General features: G+C 46.3%; 1 protein-coding gene across 11 annotated transcripts in view; it reads right to left on the reverse strand.

Annotated features, from left to right (window-relative positions):
- The window catches only part of ST3GAL3 (ST3 beta-galactoside alpha-2,3-sialyltransferase 3), a 233,545-nt gene that overhangs the window by 201,409 nt on the left and 9,706 nt on the right, over positions 1-22,430 (reverse strand). Inside the window, exon 1 of one of the 11 annotated variants that reach the window (XM_021093472.1) lies at positions 4,598-4,836. The exons of 8 other annotated variants lie outside the window; for them this stretch is intronic. In XM_021093472.1, the coding sequence (XP_020949131.1) occupies positions 4,598-4,628 (31 nt within the window). In that variant the 5' untranslated portion in view covers positions 4,629-4,836. Of the gene's footprint in view, positions 1-4,597; positions 4,837-22,430 lie in introns of those variants that run through there. 2 more of the 11 variants (XM_021093471.1, XM_021093468.1) reach the window with 2 other exon arrangements.

The following is a 22,430-nucleotide window of genomic DNA, read 5'->3' on the forward strand; positions in this document are numbered from 1 at the left end:
CGCCTAAAGGCCACAAGCAAGGCCTGTTACACACAAAAATGCAATGCATTTTAAGTGCCACTGACAGAGAGGGTAACTGTAACGCATCTTTATGAGAGATCTCGAAAGACTGCAACATAGGATGGAACTAGAGAAACCCCTTATGGCAAAGTGGGATAAGGATCCGGTGTTGCTGCAGAAGGGGTGCAGGCTACAACCGTGGCATGGGTTCAATCCCTGGCTCCGGAACCTCCACAGATGAGATAAAGTTGGCAACTGCTAGACTCACAGACATAGAGAATAAACCGGGGGCTCCAGTGGGGAGAGGGGGAGGGGCAACATAGGGGTTGTGGGATTATGTGAAATCATGTGCGCGAAACCTCTGAAAATTGTAAAGCGCTATAGAATTTAAAGAAGCATTCAATAAAAAATAAGTAAAAACATACAAAAACTAAATAAATAAAATCGGCAATGGCTAACCCTGGAGATGCCCTCAAGAGGCCAAAAGCCTTGGTAAGAAATGGCATTTGGAAGAAACAGCGTCTTGAAGTAGTGAGCAATTTTAAAGGCTTCCAATCAACCATAAATATGGCACTAGTGACTGTGGCTAAGGAGCCTAGGTTTGTGGGAGCTGATGAAGAAGACGAGGAGGTACTGAAAGAGTAAAGGATACAGACGGAAATGGGATGCAGGGGAGTTCCCGTTGTGGCCACAGGGGAAGCGAATCTGACTCGCATCCATGAGGATGCAGGTTCAATCCTGGCCTCGCTCAGTGGGTCGGGGATCTGGCATTGCCGTGAGCGTGGCTGTGGCATAGGCCAACACCTGCAGCTCCGATTCGCCCCTTCGCCTGGTAACTTCCATATGCTGTGAGTGCAACCCAAAAAGGCACACACACAAAAAAACGGAGGAAAGAAGAAACTGGATGCAGTAGCAAACAGCCCCCAAGTGAAGTCGTCCAGGAACTGAAAGTAAAGCATTTGACATGAGATTTTCACTATGACTGACCGCCCTACAATGACTGCAGAGAAGGATGACTTTAATTTTGAAAAGACACACAGGTTCAAGGGCAGGTTTGCAAGATGTTCCGAGGGTCTGTAAAGAATGAAGGAGGAGTTCCCTTGCGGGGCAGTGGGTTAAGGATCCAGCATTGTCACTGTCGTGGCTCGGATAGCTGCTGTGGCTCCGGTTGGATCCCTGGCCTGGAAACTTTCACATGTTGCAGGCACGGCCAAAAAACAAAAAGAAAAAGAAGAACAAAACAAACCCAAAAAAAGATGGTAGGCTAAGCAGTCAAGCCTTCCATCCTTTTCGAGCCTGTCAGAAAAAGAACCGCAATCTTTGACGTCAAGGCAGACAGACACAGAGTGCAGACTAATATTAGCGCCCTGCCTGATCTGATGGAATCAGACGAGGATGGATGTTGATAAATAACCCTCTTCCCTGTAATGACTACAGTTTAATTTAAAAAAAAAGTTTAAGGCGTTCCCATTGTGGCTCAGCGGGTTAAGAACCTGACATGGTGTCTCTGAGGATGCAGGTTCAATCCTTGGCCTTTCTCAGTGGGTTAAGGATCCAGTGTTGCTGCAAGCTGTGTAGGTCACAGATCCAGCCCGGATCTGGTGTTGCTGTGGCTGCAGTGTAGGCTTGCAGCTGCAGCTCCGATTCACCCCCCTAGCCTGGGAACTTCTATATGCCGCATGTGTGGCTGTAAAAAGGAAAAAAATGTTTTAAAAAATGACCCTCTCGGAGTTCCCATGGTGGCTCAGCAGTTAACAAATCTGGCTAGTATCCTTGGCCTCGCTCAGTGGGTTAAAGATCCGCTGCGGCTTGGATCCTGCATTGCTATGGCTGTGGCATAGGCCGGCGGCTACAGCTCCGATTCGACCCCGAGCCTGGGAACCTCCATATGCTGCAGGTGTGGCCCTAGAAATGGCAAAAAAAATAAAAATAAATTAAAAAATAAAAATGACCCTCTCTCCTACATCCTAGCCTCCTCTACCTCTCACCACCCCAACCTCTGGCGACTCAGGCTCACACACGACCACCACCACCACTTAGCCAGTGCCCTTGCTGTCTTCCCAATTCCCGTGTGCGAATACTGTACCTACATTCTTCCTATTGTATTCAAGCTGCGTATTCATCATATCATGCCTACTCTTACCTATGCTACTTTAGGTTTTAAGTGCTATTTTCTATGATTTGCTAGGTTATTTTGGGGGCCTGGGAACGCTCAGAAAGTTTTCCACGTAAACTGCTGGTAACTGCTTCGTCGCGTTCCACCACTCTGGCTTAGGAAAGGTTTCATGGAATGGCTCTGTTTTCAGATGGCACGGGGAACCTGTATCTACCGAAATTTACAACATTCATGTACCTTGACTCAGCATTTCTATTGCTATGACTTTTGCCCTAAAATCACACTCCAAAATATGTGTGTGTGTGTGTTTAGGGCATGTGGAAGTTCCCAGGCTAGGGGTCAAACCGGAGCTGCAGCCAGCCTACGCCACAGCCACAGCAACATGGGATCTGAGCTACATCTGCGACCTACACCACAGCTCATGGCAATCAATGCCGGATCCTTAACCCACTGAGCAAGGCCAGGGTACGAACCTGCATCCTCACGGATACCAGTGGGGTTTGTTACCGCTGAGCCACAACGGGAAGTCCCCAATAAATATTTTTAAAGATATGTATATGGGTGTTTATTAGCAACATGTATTATAAGAATGAAATATAGAAACAACTCAAACGTCCATCAAGAGGGAACCAAATACATCAGGGTGCAGGAACACAATGATGTCTACACCAGCTGAGGTCTTGCAGGAAACAGCACACAGAGGAGTGAACCAACGAAGAAATGACAGGATTTTTTGCAGCTGTGTGAGCAGGATGAGAGGAGCCACCCAGGGTTAGGGAAGCATCCAGGAAGTGGGAACAACAGGAAGCTATCTCTGCCTGGGAGCTGAAAAGCAAAGAGAAAGAAGGGGGTTACTGGAGCCCAGCCAGAGCGGGCTGGGGAGGGGAGGCCAGCCAACAGGAGCAGCGGCCACAGAGGAGCACAGCGGCTCCTACGGCCAGAGCAAGGGCCAGGAGGGGACAGTGAACACTGTGACTTCTCTCACCACTTGTCCTCTGATCCCTGTCAGTGCCTTTCATCAGCTGATCCGGATGGAAGCCGGAAGGCAAGGAACCCCAGAGGGTGGCAGAGGTCCGCTGCCCGCACGCAGAGGAAAGAAGGTGGACGATGGACAGCGGAGGGCAGGAGAGTGACAGGTACGGAGTACGCTGTAGGGGTAACAGAACGAGGCGCACGTGCCTGTCCCGACATAGAAAAATAGCTGGAAAACATCGCTACGTGAAAAAAGTCTTGTAGCAGAGCAGGTACACGAATGCACGTACGGCTCCCACCCTGGTGGTGACAAGCAAGAGCGACAGAATATTTTAAATTAGGGTTAAGTGGTAAGGACAGAGACACAAGGACATACGCCAAGCTGCGGACAACAATTATCTCTGTAAAGTGGGCCCGGGGAGGGCATTTTTCACAATATATTCATGCATTTGAATTTCGCATTCATGCAAGTAATACATGTACGAAGTTTTCAAAGTGAAATAAAAACTTGGAGACTTGCACTTCCAGCAGCATAAAGGACATGTACTCTGTCCAATCCTCCCCCCAACACACACACACAAACCAATGAAAAATTTAAAGTATAAGCAGCCTGCCTACAAAAGGCAGGAAGTTCTTGGAAAGATTTTTTTTTCCTTTTATTTTATTTTATTTTATTTTGCTTTTTAGTGCCACACCTGTGGCATATGGAAGTTTCCAGGCAGGCTAGGGATCGGAGCTACAGCTGCCGGCCTACACCACAGCCACAGCAACTCAGGATCCAAGCCATGTCTGCAACCTACACCACAGCTCATGGCAATGCCAGATCCTTAACCCACGGAGCAAGGCCAGGGATCAAACCCATGTCTTCATGGATACTAGTCGGATTCCTTTTCACTGCACCACAACGGGAACTCCTTCCCTTTTAAAAGGGGACTCAAGTGGCTGGTACTAGCCCTTCCCCTTCTTTCTGTCCTGAATGCAGAGGTTATTTCTAAGCTGTGACAGCCATACAGTGACTTCAGCCGAGGGCTCTGGCAGACGCACAACTGCCAGTCAGTCAAAAGATTCACCCATCTGTCCAACAGATACGGCACTGAGAATGGTGAACTAATCACCTATTTTATTTCTGTCTTTTTCATTAAGAAAAAGGATCTTCAAATACAGAGGTAGAACAAACAAGCTAAAGAAAGAGAAACGTGATTTCCAGAAGTAGCTGACATACAAAGAAGCAAGGAAGAGCTTAAAATAAGCCAAAGCCTCCAAGGTGTGGAGAACACAACATCTCAAGATCCTGCAAGAGAGGACATTTCAAACTTGCTGCCTCAGCACAGACGGTTTACAGCACGTCCCATCGGTGGGGCTGCGGGGAGACCCTCATACACTGCTGGTGGCGGGAAGAACTGAGCACCATCGAACGGAACCACACGTGCTTCCACCCCTGCAACCCAGTTATCTCACTTCGAAGAAACCATCCCAAAGACACACCGACACAAACACCAGACAACTTACTCGCATGGCTCTTTAGTGCAGCACTATTCATAAACGTCCTTCAGTAGGGGTGGAATTAACTATGGTGTATCCACAAAACGGAGGATTCTGCAGCCATAAAAAGGAATGAGCACTCTCACTCTCTTCCTTTCTGAATAATTTAACCTAGAAGCCGTCAGGCTTTAGGAGCCAGGCAAGGTAGACGGATACACCTGGACGGAAGAGGGGAAGGGCATCAGGGCCTCGAGAGACGTCTGCGGGAATAGCAACAGGTCATACGAGATCTGATCAAGAAAGTAAACAGGGAGTTCCCGTCGTGGCGCAGTGGTTAACGAATCCGACTAGGAACTATGAGGTTGCAGGTTCGGTCCCTGCCCTTGCTCAGTGGGTTAAGGATCCGGCGTTGCCGTGAGCTGTGGTGTAGGTTGCAGACGCGGCTCGGATCCCGCGTTGCTGTGGCTCTGGCGTAGGCCGGTGGCTACGGCTCCGATTCAACCCCTAGCCTGGGAACCTCCATATGCCGTGGGAGCGGCCCAAGAAATAGCAACAACAACAAAAGACAAAAAGACCAAAAAAAAAAAAAAAAAAAAGTAAACATATTGAGGCAACAGGAGTTAATTTCTCAATGACGGAGAAGTGAATTGCAAATACGGAAAAGGAAAAGCTGGAATAAATCATTTAGGCTGTGTTGGAACTGAAGCTATCAGTGTGAACTGATGGTTTTCAGGACGTACACATAAAAAAACATAAAAATAACTACCGATGTGGATTGTGTGTGGGTGCTCTTGCGTGTGTGACACGCAGGCGAGCCTGGCTCGGAGCACTGAAAGGGCCCAGCAGCAGGGCTAATAACAATGAGCACATCTAGCACCTGGATCTTGGATTTCAAATACCATCCTCCACCACGTAACGGGAACCAGGGGTCCTTGAAAGAACGGCTGATGCCAGGGCGAGGCACAGAAGGCACAAGATAAGCCTGAAAGTAGGAAAATGCTCAGGGACAAGGCAAAAGGAAAAAACAGCTCCTAATGGCCAGATCCAGAGCAATTCAGACTGATCATAACAGATGACGACCCACTAAACGAATTCAACAAATGAGGAGAGGACAAAGCTCTCCCTTAGAGTGGAATAATGTAATTAGAAGATTAAGGGCGTTCCTGTTGTGGCTCATGGGTAAGGAACTGGATTAGCATCGGTGAGGACGAGGGTTCGCTCCCTGGCCTCCCTCAGTGGGTTAAAGGCTCCTGCACTGCCATGAACTGTGGTGTAGGTGGCAGACGTGGCTCAGATTCTGTGTTGCTGTGGCTGTGGCGGAGGCCGGTGGCTACAGCGCCAATTCAGCCCCTAGCCTGAGAACTCCTATATGCCATGTGTGCAGCCCTAAAGAGACCAAAAAAAGAAAAAAAGATTTAGCATTTAGCAACCACTTTAGTAATAATTCAGCTAAGAAACATCAAAGGATGCTAAAACTAATGAACAAAAATCTTGAGAAATGGGATATTACATAATCTTAAAGTATCTCCCCACAAGATGCTTATTAATTACAGATAGGAAAAGAGTAATTTGACAATGCAGACACCACCACAAACTTCCTGAAGAATATAGGAGAGTTTGTTTGTTTTGTTTTGTTTTTGTCTTTTTGCCTTTTCTTGAGCCACTCCTGCGGCATGTGGAGGTTCCCAGGCTAGGGGTCAAATGGGAGCTGTAGCTACCAGCCTACGCCACAGCCAGAGCAATGCGGGATCCAAGCCACATCTGCGACCTACACCACAGCTCACGGCAACACCGGATCCTTAACCCACTGAGCGAGGCCAGGGATTGAACTCGAAACCTCATGGTTCCTAGTCGGATTCATAAACCACTGCGCCACAACGGGAACTCCTAGGAGAGTTTTCTGAAATATTTTTGCAACATACTTGTAAGTCTAAAATTATTTCAAAATTAAGTTAAAAAAGAAAAATTAAACTAAATGTGCAGATAAATGTTCAAGTAAACATCAAATGAGGGATTATGCAGCCAATTAAAATGTTATTTGTGAAAAAATTTTGAATGACATGGGGAAATGTTTATGATATAGTACAGAGTAAAAGAAGTTAAGATACAAGTAGCAGGGATTCAACCATAAAAAAAGAAGAGAGTTCCCACTGTGGCTTGGTGTGTTAAGAACCTGACAGAGTCTCCGTGCAGACGTGGGTTTGATCCCTGGCCTCACTCGGGTTAAGGATCTGGCATTGCCACGAGGTGCAGCTCAGGTCACAGATGTGGCTCAAATCCAGCATTGCTGGGGCAACTTCCATATGTGACAAAGGCGTGGCCTTAAAAAAGAAAAAAAAGAAAAAAGACCAGAACAAAACCTAAGAACACAGAGTCCCTGCTGCGGTGCAGCGGGATTAGCAGTGTCTCTCAGCACCAGGACACAGGTCTGATCCCCAGCCCAGCACAGTCGGTTAGAGGATCTGGCACAGGTCACGGCTGTGGCTCAGACCTGATCCCTGGCCCAGGACCTCCAAGTGCCTGGGGGCGGCCAGAAAGAAAAGAAGAAGAACAGTAGCAGATGAATGCTGAGAATCCTTCTGGCCGCGGGAGTGCGCCTGGCCTCCCTGTACCGCCATTCGAAAAGCACGCAGGTAAAGAGCTGCAGGTGTTCCCCGCAGACTCGCTTCAGCAGGTAGAGGAGAGGCAGCAAGCTGGGCTCATCCCCTCCTCCTGCATTCGTCTGATCTCAGAGGAGGTGTCTGTCTTCTGTTCAAAACCAGTGCAACAAACACCAAGTGCCAGGGATCATGCAAGGCACAGAGGACACTTAAGAATTTAGACTCGGGAGGTCCCACCCCTCGCTGGAGGAGAACTCCGAGACCCGTGCAAACGGGATTCTGCGAATGTTGACATTAAAGGAATACGCAAATTCAGAAAAAAAAAAAAAAAAAAAAAGAATTTAGATTCTGCCCTAGAGGAGCTTGTCGGACTGCCCATCCCCCCCAGTCATTATACCCCCCACCCCCCACCCCCACAACGTGATCGGGCTTCCCATCCTACCTATCCCCCAGTAAGTTTACCACTGACCCCTTTTTGTTTTTTTCAGGGCTGCACCCATTGCACATGGGGTTGAATCAGAGCCAGCCTACACCACAGCCACAGCAGCGCCAGATCCGAGCCACATCTGCGACCAACAGCACAGCTCCCAGCAATGCCAGATCCTTTCCCCACCAAGCAAGGCCAGGGATCAAACCTGCGTCCTCATGGATACTAGTCAGGTTCTTTCCCACCCAGCCACAATGGGAACGCCTACCACTAACCTCTTTAATTGCCAAAGCCACTGGGCACCACGGTCCTCCCGTGACTTGATTTTTCGATAGCACCTGAAACGAAGAGGCAGTGCCGTGTGGTAGGAAGCTTTTTCTCCTCCTGCACCTAGCAATGCCAACGAATCTTCTAGGACTCTGTCCAAGTCTGACTTCCTTCAGAAAGCCTTCCTTAAACACTGCCCTACACTACAGGAATCTGTGCTCCCTCACAGCCCACGCTCACCTCTATCACTTGTAAAATATCTTGCCCATTTGTCTGTCTAAGGAATTAGCACCAACTCGAGAGCATAATCTATAACTTGCTCAGTGAATTACCTACATTTAATAGCAGAGCACCTAGTATACAGCACATTCAAGAAGTGTTTAAATCAAATTAATATACTTCTTGTAAACCAACTCTAACGGAAAAAATTAAAATCCTTAATAAAAAGAAAATCAGAAAAGATACAAAATAGGAGTTCCCGTCATGGCACAGTGGTTAACGAATCTGGCTAGGAACCATGAGGTTGCGGGTCCGGTCCCTGCCCTTGCTCAGTGGGTTAAGGACCCGGCGTTGCCGTGAGCTGTGGTGTAGGTTGCAGACACGGCTCGGATCCCGCGTTGCTGTGGCTCTGGCGTAGGCTGGCAGCTACAGCTCTGATTCGACCCTTAGCCTGGGAACCTCCATATGCCGCGGGTGCGGCCCCAAAAAAAGACAAAAGACAAAAAAGAAAACCTCAGACCACAGATATTCCCATGGCAATCTCATTCTACTTCTGTGACTCCATTTACCGTCCTTATACTGTCTACCCCGAACTTTATATATTCCATCCAGTTATCTCTGCCAAGGAGCACGTCCATTTATTTAATTTCTGCATCATGAGCTGGGTGTTTCACAGATGTCCCTCCTCTTTCTCGGGGTTCATTATCTCAGGGAAAGGCAACACCTTCACAGGTGCTGCCGTCAGAAACCTGGAATGGATCCTTGTCACCACCTCCTTCTCACTGTCACCCTCCCATGCAATCAATCACCAAGTCCTATGAATTTTTTCCCTCTTTTATGGCTGCACCTGCCACATATGCAAGTTCGGGGCTAGGGGCTGAGTCAAGTCTCAAGCCCTGGCAACACCAGATCTGAGCCATATCTGTGACTCACACCACAGCTTCAGGCAACACCGGAGCCTTAACCCACGGATCGAGGCCAGGGATGAAATCCGCATCCTCACAGAGATAACGTCAGGTCCTTAACCCACTGAGCCACAACGGGAACGCCAAGTCCTATGAATGTTTACCTCTTAAACAGTTCTTGAATCTACCCATCCCTCTGTCTTCACTGCCACCATCACAGTGTTTTTAACTTGGACTACTACCACAGCCTCCCAACAAACCTCCCATATCCAGTCTTTCGTATGTCTGTGTGTGTGATAAATGTGACACGTTCCTTACATTTTGTAAGGGATAAAATAATTAATATTCTTAATATTCATACAGTATTGACAGTGGACTAACCATAGCTCTAAAAGTTTTGTATGATTTAACTCACAGAATCTTCTCAACAATCCTATGAAGTTATCATTCTCATTATCCAGAGAAGAAACTGGGGCACAGAGAGGTAAAATTATCTTGTCTAAGATCACAGAGCTAGGATTCAAATGATCTGACTTCAGTCGTATAACTCTGATTTGAAGAGGCTATACGATACATCGGAACAAAAATAAAACAAAGCCCAGTACAGAATCTAAACAAACAGGAGTTCCCGTCCTGCTGCAGTGGAATCGAATCCGGCTAGGAACCATGAGGTTGCAGGTTCGACCCCTGGCCTCGCTCAGTGGGTTAAGGATCCGGCGTGGCTGTGGCTGCGGCGTAGGCCGGCAGCTACAGCTCCGATTCGACCTCTAGCCTGGAAACTTCCACACGCCGCCGGCGTGGCCCTAAAAAAGCAAGCAAACAAACAAACAAAAAGTGGAAGAAAGGAAGGGCGGAGGGTCGCGGGAAGCCTGGTACGTGAAGACCGCAGGACAGAAAACTGCTCACAGAACTGAGAAAGAACACTGACAAAAGGGTTCTTCCAGGCCTGCCCACTCCCCCAAGGCTCTGTGAAGCGAAAGCTACGAGCAGAGATTGAAGGGAACGCTCAGGGAAAATACAGTGAAGCATTTTGTAAATAAAATAAAATGAGCTCTCAGGAAAAGGGAAGAAAGAAAAAGAACACCACCACAAAAACAAAAGCCTCAATGAAACAGAACAAAGCAGGATTGCTGAAAACACAGTAAGACTCCTGAAGGCTGTGGTAGATTAAAAATGAGTAAGATGGAGTTCCCGTCGTGGCTCAGTGGTGAACGAATCCGGCTAGGAACCATGAGGTTGCAGGTTTGATCCCTGGCCTTGCTCAGTGGGTTAAGGATCCGGCACTGCCGTGAGCTGTGGTGTAGGTTGCAGATGCGGCTCGGATCCCGCGTTGCCGTGGCTCTGGTGTAGGCCGGTGGCTACAGCTCCGATTCGACCCCTAGCCTGGGAACCTCCATGTGCCGTGGGAGCGGCCCTAAAAAGACAAAAGACAAAAAAATAAAAAAAAAAAGTAAAAGTCAGTAAGATAAGGAGTTCCTGTTATGGCCCAGAGGAAACAAATCTGACCAGTATCCATTAGGATGTGGGTTGGATCCCTGGCCTCGATCAATGGGTCAGGGATCCAGCACTGCCGTGAGCTGTGGTGTAGGTCACAGACGCGGCTCCGATCCCATGTTGCCGTGGCTGTGGTGTAGGACAGCAGCTGCAGCTCTGATTCTACCCCTAGCCTGGGAATTTCCACATGCCACAGGTGTGGCCCTACAAAGCAAAAAAAAAAAAAAGTAAGATAAAATGAAAATGAATAAAAAGTTTAAAGGGACTACTGAAACAACCCCCCCACCACCACCCCAGAAAAATAACAACAAAAACAGAGTTCCTGCTGTAGGGCAGTGGGTTAATGATACAGCTCATCTCCGGGGCCTCTGCCACTTTGATCCCTGGCTCAGGGGATCCAGTGTTTCCACAGCCATGCCATAGATCACAGACGCAAAATGAATTCGATTCCTGGCCCGAGAATTTCCCTATGCCTTGGGTGCAGCTGAAAAAGGAAAAAACCAAACACACAATAGCAGCCATAGGAGATCCAGCCTAAGCATGATTGGTGTGTGAAAGAGAACCATGCCAATGGAAATAGCAAACAAACCTGGGTCACTGGAGCTGCTGGGCTGAGGGCAAGTCGGCCCAAAGAGACAGTGCCCTGGCTTCTCCAAACCACAACAGCCCAGGCGGCAAGGATAACCTGAGGCTCTCCACAGGGGACTAAAAAGCTAAGGGTAAGCTGCGGTGCCAACTCCCCACCACGGGACCTACAGACCTCGTGCCCTTCAGCAATGAGCTCGTCCCTTTCGCTTGCTCTGTGAAAATGGATCTGGGCCCTTAAACTACTTTTTTTTTTTTTTTGGCCAGTTGGCATGGCGTCAGGCTTTGTCACTAGAGGGTACTGGAAAGCCATGGCTGCTGTGTTCCAGTGTGTTCCTCTTGGTAGGCTCCCGTAGCACACGTGGCTTTCCAGGGCACGGCAGTCAGCAGTGAGCAGCAGCCAACAGCTTCCCTCAGCACTTCTCTGGGGCAGTTTGGCGGCAGAGGGGCTCTGGTGAGACACCCCTCTGTAATCAGCCTTCCCCAGTGCCCTAGACGAAGATTTCTGGCAAGCTCCACCATGTGCTACATACACTACATGCTATTAACCCACTGAGCTACGGGCAGCACCAGTGTGGCTCATCTGCAACCCAGGGAGCCAAGGTCATGTCCACGACACCAAGGTCTGGATCTCAGCCTGCCGTGGCTGTGTGCCAGGTTGGGGCGCTCCCTGCTGAGCTCTCCAGCTCAGCCCTGGGGTGGTGGCTGCTCCTGAGATTGCTTCTGTGGTCTTCAGAGTTCTAACTCTTTTTGACAGCGTTATTGACGTATCATTCACATGCCATACAATCCACCCATTCGAAGGCTTTTAGTATTTGCCAAGTTGTGCAAACATGACCACAATCAATTTTAGAATACTTCCTACTCCAAAATGATACCCTGGCACCCTTTCATCCTCTACAAACCTCCAGCAATAAGCAACCACTAAACTACTTTCTATTCTTTTTTTTTTTTTTTTTGTCTCAAGCTGCACTCGCGGCATGTGGAGGTTCCCAAGCTAGGGGTCGAACTGGAGCTACAGCGGCCAACCTATGCCACAGCCACAGCCACACGGAGATCTGAGCCACATCTGTGACCCACACCACAGCTCCCGGCAAGGCTGGATCCTTAACCCACGGAGCAAGGCCTGGGATCGAACCCGACTCCTCATGGATCCTAGTGAGGTTCGTTAACTGCTGAGCCACGAAGGGAACTCCAAACCTACTTTCTGTCCTATAGACTGGGCCAGTCCGTAGGATAGGAATTAAAATTGAAATGTCTTTAAACTTTTAAAGGTATTTCATATAAATGGAATCACAATGCGTGGTCCTCTGTGACAGGCTTCTTCCACTTCGCACGTTGTCAAGGTTCGCTTATGTTGCGGTTAAGTCAGCATCTCTTTTCATTGCCAAATACATTCCATCATATGGATGGAATTCCTTATCCTTTGTCAGCTGACAAACATGTGGGTCGTTTCCATCTTTTGGCTGAATAATGCTGCAGTGCATATGCATGTACATATTTTTACACGGACTTAAGTTCTAATTTCTCTCGGGTATATATGCAAGCGTGAAATATACCCAGGTTAAATGGTAACTCTATGTTTAACTGCTTGCGGGAATGGCAGATGGTTTTCCAAAGCTGCTGTACCATTTTATACGCCCATCAGCTGTGGATGAGAGATCTGACTTCTCAGCACCAATACCAACGTTCCGCATTATCTGCCTTTTTTTTTTTTTTTTTTTTTTTTGGCACATGGAGGTTCCCAGGCTAGGGGTCCAATTGGAGCCATAGCCACCGTACTATAACCACAGCAACACCAGATCCTGTGGTGTAGGTCACAGATCCTCGTCTGTGACCTACACCACAGCTGATGGCAATGCTGGATCCTTAACCCACTGAGCAAGGCCAGGGATCGAACCTGTGTCCCCACGGATATCAGATTTGTTTCCACTGAGCCACGACGACAGGAACTCCTGTCTGTCTTTTTGATTACTGCCATCCTGGTGGGTGTGAAGTGGTGTCTCACTGTGGTTTTGACTTGCATTTCCCTGATGGCTAGAGGTGTTGAGCATCTTTTTATGTGTTCATTTCTTTACTTCTCACTAGCTAACTCATGCTACTCCAACTCACTGTTAAAACGAATCATTCTTACATTAAACTTTACGTGCTCAAAGCACCATCTCCTTACTGGACCCAGACTCACCTAACGTGGGCAGTCACTGACTTTCTGAGTAGAAATTAGATATCTACACCAAGGCTTACAAACAGAAGACTGAGAGTAAAGCTGAAAACTAGCTTGTCCATGGTCAGATGGTCCCTTTACAAGCAGCTGAGAAAAAAGGAGGGGATGGGGTAGAAATCCAAGGAAGCTCAACTTTCAGTTTTGCATGTTTTAGCTCATTTTTGTTTTGACAAACAAAAAAAGTCTTTCTGAATGGGAGCTGTTAGTGTTTGGTTTTATTTGGCCTTTGCTTATTCAAGAGTGTTCAAAGAACAAGGTTCTATACTTTTTTTTTTTTTTGCTTTTTAGGGCCACACCCGAGGCATATGGAGGTTTCCAGGTTAGGGGTCGAATCAGAGCCGCAGCAACGCCAGATCCAAGCCGCGTCTGCAACCTACACCACAGCTCAAGGCAACGCCGGATCCTTAACCCAGAGAGCGAGGCCAGCGATCAAACCCGCAACCACACGGTTCCTAGTGGGATTCATTTCTGCTGCGCCATGACAGGAACTCCAAACACAGTTCTTGTTTTTTTTTTTAAATTGACTCCAATCAGTCTTAAGAAAATTCAACTGGAATATTTGAAAAGATAACCATGCTTTGCCTGGGCCACCTGAGATAAAAGGGTGGGGGCTGGTGTTGAAGGGGTTGGGAGACAGCGACATGTCCAGAAAAACGGAAAGAGAAGACTGCAGCAGGAGAGCAGTCGATTACAACTCTTAAACGAGGGCATGGCTGTGTTCCAATAAAGCCTGCAGGCCTGTTCACTGACCCCTGCTGTGTACCCTATATGGACGGCCATACAGCATATAGCAAAAGCATAACAGCATAAAAACATGCACGGGCATTTTAAAACTTTAAATGCAAAGTAGTGTTTTCTCTGATGATGGAGGGAGGAGATAGGGAAAAATACACAGGAGGCGTTTACTAGAATTGTAATGCTCTGCTTCTTTAAAAAAAAAAATCTAAAGTATATTAAGACCCAGTGATGGTATCATTATACTGCTCTGTCTTGTTTTGTTTTGTTTTATGGCTGCGCCTGAGGCAGTGGACGTTTCCAGGCCAGAGATGGAACCTGCAAGATAGCGGTGAACAGAGCCACGGTAGTGACAATGCCAAATCCTTAACCCGCTGCGCCACAAGAGAACTCCACTGTTCTGCTCCTGTATGTGAAAGCGCATCATCAGAAAATACGAGGTAAATGCTCTCTTCCACTGCGATCATGCCTCTGGAACTGTGGCTGTCGTAACCCACCCAGTAGTTCCATACTGTTTACCTGCTCACGTCTCTCTCCAAAAAAGGCAAGGAAAGAAATACAACGGTACAGAATAATTGTGCTGGAGCCATGCTGGGAGCCATGGCATCTCACCGGTCCAGGCAGAAGCCATGATGACACACAGAGGACAGCAGCAGGAAAACGGTGTGGTACCCGCCCTCAAGAACAGTGTGATGCAGGGAGTTTAAACAGACGCAAACTTCACGAGGTGGTGGAAATTAACAGCTGTCTGGGGAGTTTCAGAAAAGCGTCAGAGAAGAAGCTGAAGCGGTAAAAACAGAGAGGCCTTAGATGTCACGTTACGGAGTCTGAAATTTATCCCGCTGGCGGTGAAGACCCACTGAAGGGATTAAGTAGAGAAACGACGTAGTCAAATCTTTACTTTATTTTTTGTCTTTTTGCCTTTTCTAGGGCCGCTCCTGCGGCACATGGAGGTTCCCAGGCTAGGGGTCGAATCAGAGCTGTAGCCGCTGGCCTACGCCACAGCCACAGCCACGCCAGATCTGAGCCTCGTCTGCGACCCACACCACAACTCACAGCAACGCTGGATCCTTAACCCACTGAGCAAGGCCAGGGGTCTCACCTGCAAGTTCATGGCTCCTAGTCGGATTTGTTAACCACTGTGCCACGACGGGAACTCCTCAAATCTATCTTTTAGAGCGCGTACTCGAGCAGCAGCACGGAGGACAACCTAGAGATGCTGGAGCCGTGCCAGATATGCAGGTGCACAGGCCACAGAGACTCGAAGAAACGAGACGGCGCTTGAAGAATGACGCTACTCTAGGCTTGCAAAATAGAGAAGACTTTCCCAGACCCCTGGGGGAAAGGGAACCAGACGGGAAATGTACGCCCTACGAGGGGCTGCTTGAAAGCCCGTGGCCAAATACTCCACAAGTCGTCCATGCAAAGCCATCGACATTCTTGGTCTCATGACCAGAACCCCAAGGGAGTTGGAGGAAAGGGCATAACAGCCTCAAGCATAAACAATATAATCTGGAGTTCCCGTTGTGGCACAGTGGTTAGCAAATCCAACTAGGAGCCATGAGGTTGCGGGTTCGATCTCTGGCCTTGCTCAGTGGGTTAAGGATCCGGCGTTGCCGTGAGCTGTGCTGTAGGTCGCAGACGAGGCTCAGATCCCACATTGCTGTGGCTGTGGGGTAGGCCGCAGCTACTGCTCCAATGAGACCCCTAGCCTGGGAACCTCCATGTGCCGCAGGAGCGGCCCTAGAAAAGGCAAAAAGACAAAAAACAAAACAAAACAAACAAAAAAACCATATAATCGTTCTCTGGAGGGTTAATCATTTATACATCTAGGAACACAAAGGGTCTGCGCCTTGCCTATCTGTAGCCTTGATCAGTAACACTGTAAATGACATATGTGATTCCGAACGTACAAGGAAGTAGAAAAGAGCAAATAAAAATCATACCTTGGCTCAGAGGGGGGCTATTGCCTCTCAAAGGCGGTGGCCCCCTGATCCCCACTCTATTTCTTTGTCTCTTCTTTCTTAAACCTGTGGCACCGCTGACTTTGGGACCTGAGTTGACGAGCAGGTCGCGTCAAGTGGCGCCTGAACAGGGACCTGAAGCAGCTCAGAGTCTAGGAGACTAATGGACAGGTGCTGACAGACGCGGGGGATCCCGGCTGAAAAAGCGACAGACCGGAACGTACCAAGAGGTGGGTACACCCCGTGGATTTGAAAATCAGGGTAACGATGGGGCGATGTTCTTCTAAACATGCTGATTACAGCCTTTTGTTGAAAACTTCACTCCGAAGCTCAGGCGTAAAAGTGAAAGACGAAAGTTTTCGAGAATTACTTGATGTCATGTACATAAACAGCGTTACTGGTTCGACCCTGAGAAAGGCACACTGCGTTCAGAGGAATGGAAGGAGGTCCTGCGTTGCTTGCGCCGCGCTTATCATCGTGGGGAGGCGATACCTCTGAGTGTTTGGTCTCTATGTAATTTCATTTATACTACCTTGGCTCCTTTACAGTCCGAAAATTCTGATTCTTTGGACTCAGAAAAGGAGGATGTGCAGGAACATTTGTTAGCACATCAAGAGCAGGGTGAAGGTTTTAAACCTCCACATATTTGTGAAAACTTGGATAAGGGAATTTAAGGAAGAGCCCCCTTTTGCTCCCAGGCTCCAATCTGCGTGTGGCACTCACGCCTCTCCAGCTCAGCCTCTTCCTTTTTCTCCAGTATCTCAGCCGTCTGCTCATGGCCTGATCCTGCTGATTTACAATCGGAACCTCCTCCTGCAGACCCTGAGGTGCCGTGGGACGATGGAGCTTTTGGAGCTGTTAAGCCAGTCACTCAACATACAGCTCTGGCTGCTAGGTCTAGCTTTCGAAAGGCAGTATGACAAGCTAGACAGGAAGGTGACCAAGATGCCTTAGTTCTCCCAGCACAGGCGCAGAGAGTACAACCCAGTGCACAGCTCCCTCAAGGGGGCATTCGGTGTGATTATAAACCTTTATCATTTAAAGTCATAAAAGAAATTAAACAAGCTTGTCCTCAACATGCAAGTAATTCGCCTTATACCGTGGGATCAGCGCACGCTCTGGCACAGTCAGAAGGCTTGATTCCCTGTGACTGGGACACGACTGCTACAACCAGCTTGACGACTTCTGAGTCCCTCCAATTTAAAACCTGGTGGCAAGATGAGGCATCTCAGATGGCTCGGTGCAATGCTGCCAGTAACCCTCCTGCCAATACAGTTTGTGAACAATTAATGGGAACAGGCGGATATACTGGAATTCAAAATCAGTTACAGTTTGGTGGTAATGTGATAGCCCCAGTTCATTATGGGTGTCAAAGAGCTTGGGAAAGGTTAGCCCACCAGGACAAGGAACTCCTTCTGTTATTAATATCAAACAATCAAATGGAGAACCTTACACTGATTTCATTGCCAGGTTGACTAATAATTTACCAAAAAAAGTGGCTAATCCAAAATTACATGAGCTATTAATGAGGATACTTGCTTTTAACAATACAAAATATACAAAGAAGCGCTCAAATTCTATCATGTGTGGGACCAGAGGAACAAACTGCAACTCTGCAACCCCTAACCTCTGATATACCAGCAAATTTATGGAGAAGAGATCTCTTGATGCAATGGAGAGCTTATTACCATTCCCACACTGTCTTCTCAAGCTAAGAATATCATGGCTAATACGGGATATAATCCTTGCAAGTTACAAACACATTTGGGTTTTTTGTAGGGGCCACTGTTCCAATGACAGCCTTACCTTTAAAATGGAAATCTGATGAGCCAATATGGGTAGAACAGTGGCCCCTTCCAAAGGTTAAACTAGAGGCTCTTACTGAATTGATACAAGAACAACCACAGTTAGGACATCTTGAAAAAACGACTAGCCCTTGGAATTCTCCTGTTTTTGTAAGAAAAAAGAAATCTGGAAAATGGAGAATGTTAACAGATTTAAGGAAAGTTAATAGTAGCATGGAACCTACGGGGGCCTACAGCCAGGACTCCCGTCACCTGCTGTGATACGTGAACAATGGCCAATTCTTATTATTGATCTTAAAGATTGTTTTTATACTGTACCATTACATGAAAAGGAGAGTCCTAGATTTGCATTTACAGTTCCATCCCTAAATAATAAAAAAAACCTGTTAAAAGATACACCTGGAAAGTTCTACCTCAAGGGATGATAAACAGCCCTACTTTATGCCAAACTTTTGTAGCAACGCCTTTACAGAATATTCGACGACAATTTCCAGATGCATATGTCACTCATTACACGGATGATATTTTGCTGGCTCATAAAGATCCTTTAAAGAAAATATATTTACAAACAGAGGTTGAATTTACTAAATTTGGATTAAAGATAGCACCTGATAAAACACAAGATGCTGAGCCTTTCACTCACTTAGGATATCTTATGGCCAAAGGGAGTTTTAAACCACAAAAGGTACAAATTCGTACAGAACATCTTAAAACCTGAAACGACTTTCAGAAATTATTGGGAGATATTAATTGGCGAAAACCTACTTAGGGAATACCAAATTATCAATCAACTGAATTATTTCAAGTATTAAATGGGAATCCTGATCTCAACAGTCCTAGACAATTGTCTGAGTCAGCTAAAGAGCAGTTATAGGTTGCAAACAACGCTATACAAGAAAAACAGCTTATTCGCATTGACCCTGACACGCCAATGCCGTTAATTACATTACCTACAAAAAACGCCCCCACATCCGCTTTACGGCAAAATCAAAAGGGCCTCTAGAATGGATGCATCTGTCTCCCACTCCCACAAAGATGAGACTACTTACGCTGACTTCTCAGATCATTGCCAAGGCCAGGATTAGAAGTAAACAACTGAGTGGATCTGATCCCACAGAAACCATAGTTCCTCTTACAGAAAATCAGACCATCGCAGCTGTTTGTAGCAGATACGAACTGGCAATAGGCCTTGACAGATTTTGTAGGGAATATACATCCTCAGTTCCCTCAACGTCCTGTTTTACGGTTTTTCACTAAACACTCTTGGGTTAAGCCTGAAGTTACAAAAGCAGAGCCCATTTCTTCGGCAGACACATATTTTACAGATGCTAATAAAGACTTAATGGCAGGATATACGGGACCCTCTACCAAAATGTGGAGACCCAAAACTCATTCTGTACAACAAGCTAAACTAGATGCTGTTATTCAACTTCTAGAAGATGTTCCTGTTCCTTCAAATACTGTCTCTGATTCACAATACGCTGTTCGGGTGACTTCTATAATTGAAACAATTTCACTGTCGGGGCACAGAAGCTCTCCTGTGGAGCAACTGTTTATTACTTTACAAGCTATCGTAAGGGCCAGGGACAACCCATTTTTTATTGGTCATCTTAGATCTCATTCCCAACTGCCTGGTCCTATATCTGAAGGAAATACAAAAGTTGATCAATTGATTATGTTTGCAAGCCCATTCCAATGTCATCAATTGGCACATGTTGCCACCAAAGGACTTATGCATAAATGTCATATATCACGACAAGCATGCCCTGAGTGTGTTTAACACACCCGCCGTCTGTTCCAGACTCTGCTCCTAGTCGGGCACTCAACCTCAGGGTCTCTGGCAAACGGATGTCGCTCACACCCTTCCTTTGGTCTCCCGGGTGTGTACACGCAGCTGTGGACACTTACTCAGGAATGGTGTACACACATCCTCATACTGGAGAGACAGCTAAGGATGCTAAATCGCATTTACACAAGCGTTTTCTTACACAGATACACCTAAAACCATTAAAACGGACAATGGCCCTGCATGTATTAGTTTTACGTTAAAAATGTTTTTCAGGGATTGAAACGTTAAACATCTTACAAGGATTCCTCATAACCCCCAAGGTCAGACTATTATTGAGAGAACATATTTTACGTTAAACAAATACTATTTTCAAACAAAAAAGGGGGAGTATAGGGTTATCGCCAAGAGGCACAATAGCTCAAGCTTTATTTACCCTAAATTTTTTGGACGTTAGGGGGTTTAATACTCCACCTGCAGCTTTTATTCATTTCAATAAGAAAGAAAGGAATGAAAAACCATGTTATCCCCCAAAAGAAATGTTGGATGATTATACGCCAATATCACGGAGGGATAATTATAGGAATTGGCATCAGGGATTTAGGGTTAAAAAGGGACGAGGTTTTGCTCTTATCGTTATAGAAAATGGACAATATCACTGGGTTACCCAAAGAAATATCCGAGAATACAAGAAAGAAACCATGGATCAGTTTGGCCCCCCTGGGAGAGCGCCCAGTCCAGGCGACGAAGAGAATGGTGATCCAGGACCCACCGGAAAAGAAAACTAAACCAACCAATAAAACACCTAACAAAAGGCATCCATATAGGAAGAGAAGAGATCAAACTGTCACTGTATGCAGATGACATGATTCTATACATAGAAAACCCTAAGGACTCAACCCCAAAACTCCTTGAACTGATTAATAAATTCAGCAAAGTGGCAGGATATAAGATTAACATTCAGAAGTCAGTTGCATTTCTGTATACCAGCAATGAAACATTAGAAAAGGAATACAAAAATACGATACCCTTTAAAATTGTACCTCACAAAATCAAATACCTCGGAATACACCTGACCAAAGAGGTAAAGGACCTATATGCCAAGAACTATAAAACTTTAATCAAAGAAATCAAAGAAGATGTAAAGAAATGGAAAGATATTCCATGTTCCTGGATTGGAAAAATCAATATTGTGAAAATGGCCATACTACCCAAAGCAATCTACAGAGTCAATGCAATCCCTATCAAATTACCCATGACATTTTTCACAGAACTAGAACAAACAATCCAAATATTTATATGGAACCACAAAAGACCCAGAATCGCCAAAGCAATCCTGAGAAACAAAAACCAAGCAGGAGGCATCACTCTCCCAGACTTCAAGAAATACTACAAAGCCACAGTCATCAAAACAGTGTGGTACTGGTATCAAAACAGACAGACAGACCAATGGAACAGAATAGAGAATCCGCAAATAAACCCTGACACCTATGGTCAATTAATCTTTGACAAGGGAGGCAAGAACATAAAATGGGAAAAGGAAAGTCTATTCAGCAAGCATTGCTGGGAAACCTGGACAGCTGCATGCAAAGCAATGAAACTAGAACATACCCTCACACCATGCACAAAAATAAACTCCAAATGGCTGAAAGACTTAAATATACGACAGGACACCATCAAACTCCTAGAAGACAACATAGGCAAAACACTCTCTGACATCAACATCATGAATATTTTCTCAGGGCAGTCTCCCAAAGCAATAGAAATTAGAGCAAAAATAAACCCATGGGACCTCATCAAACTGAAAAGCTTTTGCACAGCAAAGGAAACCCAAAAGAAAACAAAAAGACAACTTACAGAATGGGAGAAAACAGTTTCAAATGATGCAACTGACAAGGGCTTAATCTCTAGAATATATAAACAACTTATACAACCCAACAGCAAAAAAGCCAATCAATCAATGGAAAAATGGGCAAAAGACCTGAATAGACATTTCTCCAAAGAAGATATACAGATGGCCAACAAACACATGAAAAAATGCTCAACATCGCTGGTTATAAGAGAAATGCAAATCAAAACTACCATGAGATACCACCTCACACCAGTCAGAATAGCCATCATTAATAAATCCAAAAATAACAAGTGCTGGAGGGGCTGTGGAGAAAAGGGAACCCTCCTGCACTGCTGGTGGGAATGTAAACTGGTACAGCCACTATGGAGAACAGTTTGGAGATATCTTAGAAATCTATACATAGAACTTCCATATGACCCTGCAATCCCACTCTTGGGCATCTACCCGGACAAAACTCTGCTTAAAAGAGACACATGCACCCGCATGTTCATTGCAGCACTATTCACAATAGCCAGGACGTGGAAACAACCCAAATGTCCATCGACAGATGACTGGATTCGGAAGAGGTGGTATATATACACAATGGAATACTACTCAGCCATAAAAAAGGATGACATCATGCCATTTGCAGTAACATGGATGGAACTAGAGAATCTCATCCTGAGTGAAATGAGCCAGAAAGACAAAGACAAATACCATATGATGTCACTTATAACTGGAATCTAATATCCAGCACAAATGAACATCTCCTCAGAAAAGAAAATCATGGACTTGGAGAAGAGACGTGTGGCTGCCTGATGGGAAGGGGAGGGAGTGGGAGGGATCGGGAGCTTGGGCTTATCAGACACAACCTAGAATAGATTTACAAGGAGATCCTGCTGAATAGCATTGAGAACTATGTCTAGATACTCATGTCGCAACAGAAGAAAGGGTGGGGGAAAAAACTGTAACTGCAATGTATACATCTAAGGATAACCTGACCCCCTTGCTGTACAGT

Source organism: Sus scrofa, chromosome 6, assembly GCF_000003025.6.
Source record: "Sus scrofa isolate TJ Tabasco breed Duroc chromosome 6, Sscrofa11.1, whole genome shotgun sequence".
In the NCBI taxonomy this organism is placed as follows: domain Eukaryota; kingdom Metazoa; phylum Chordata; class Mammalia; order Artiodactyla; family Suidae; genus Sus; species Sus scrofa.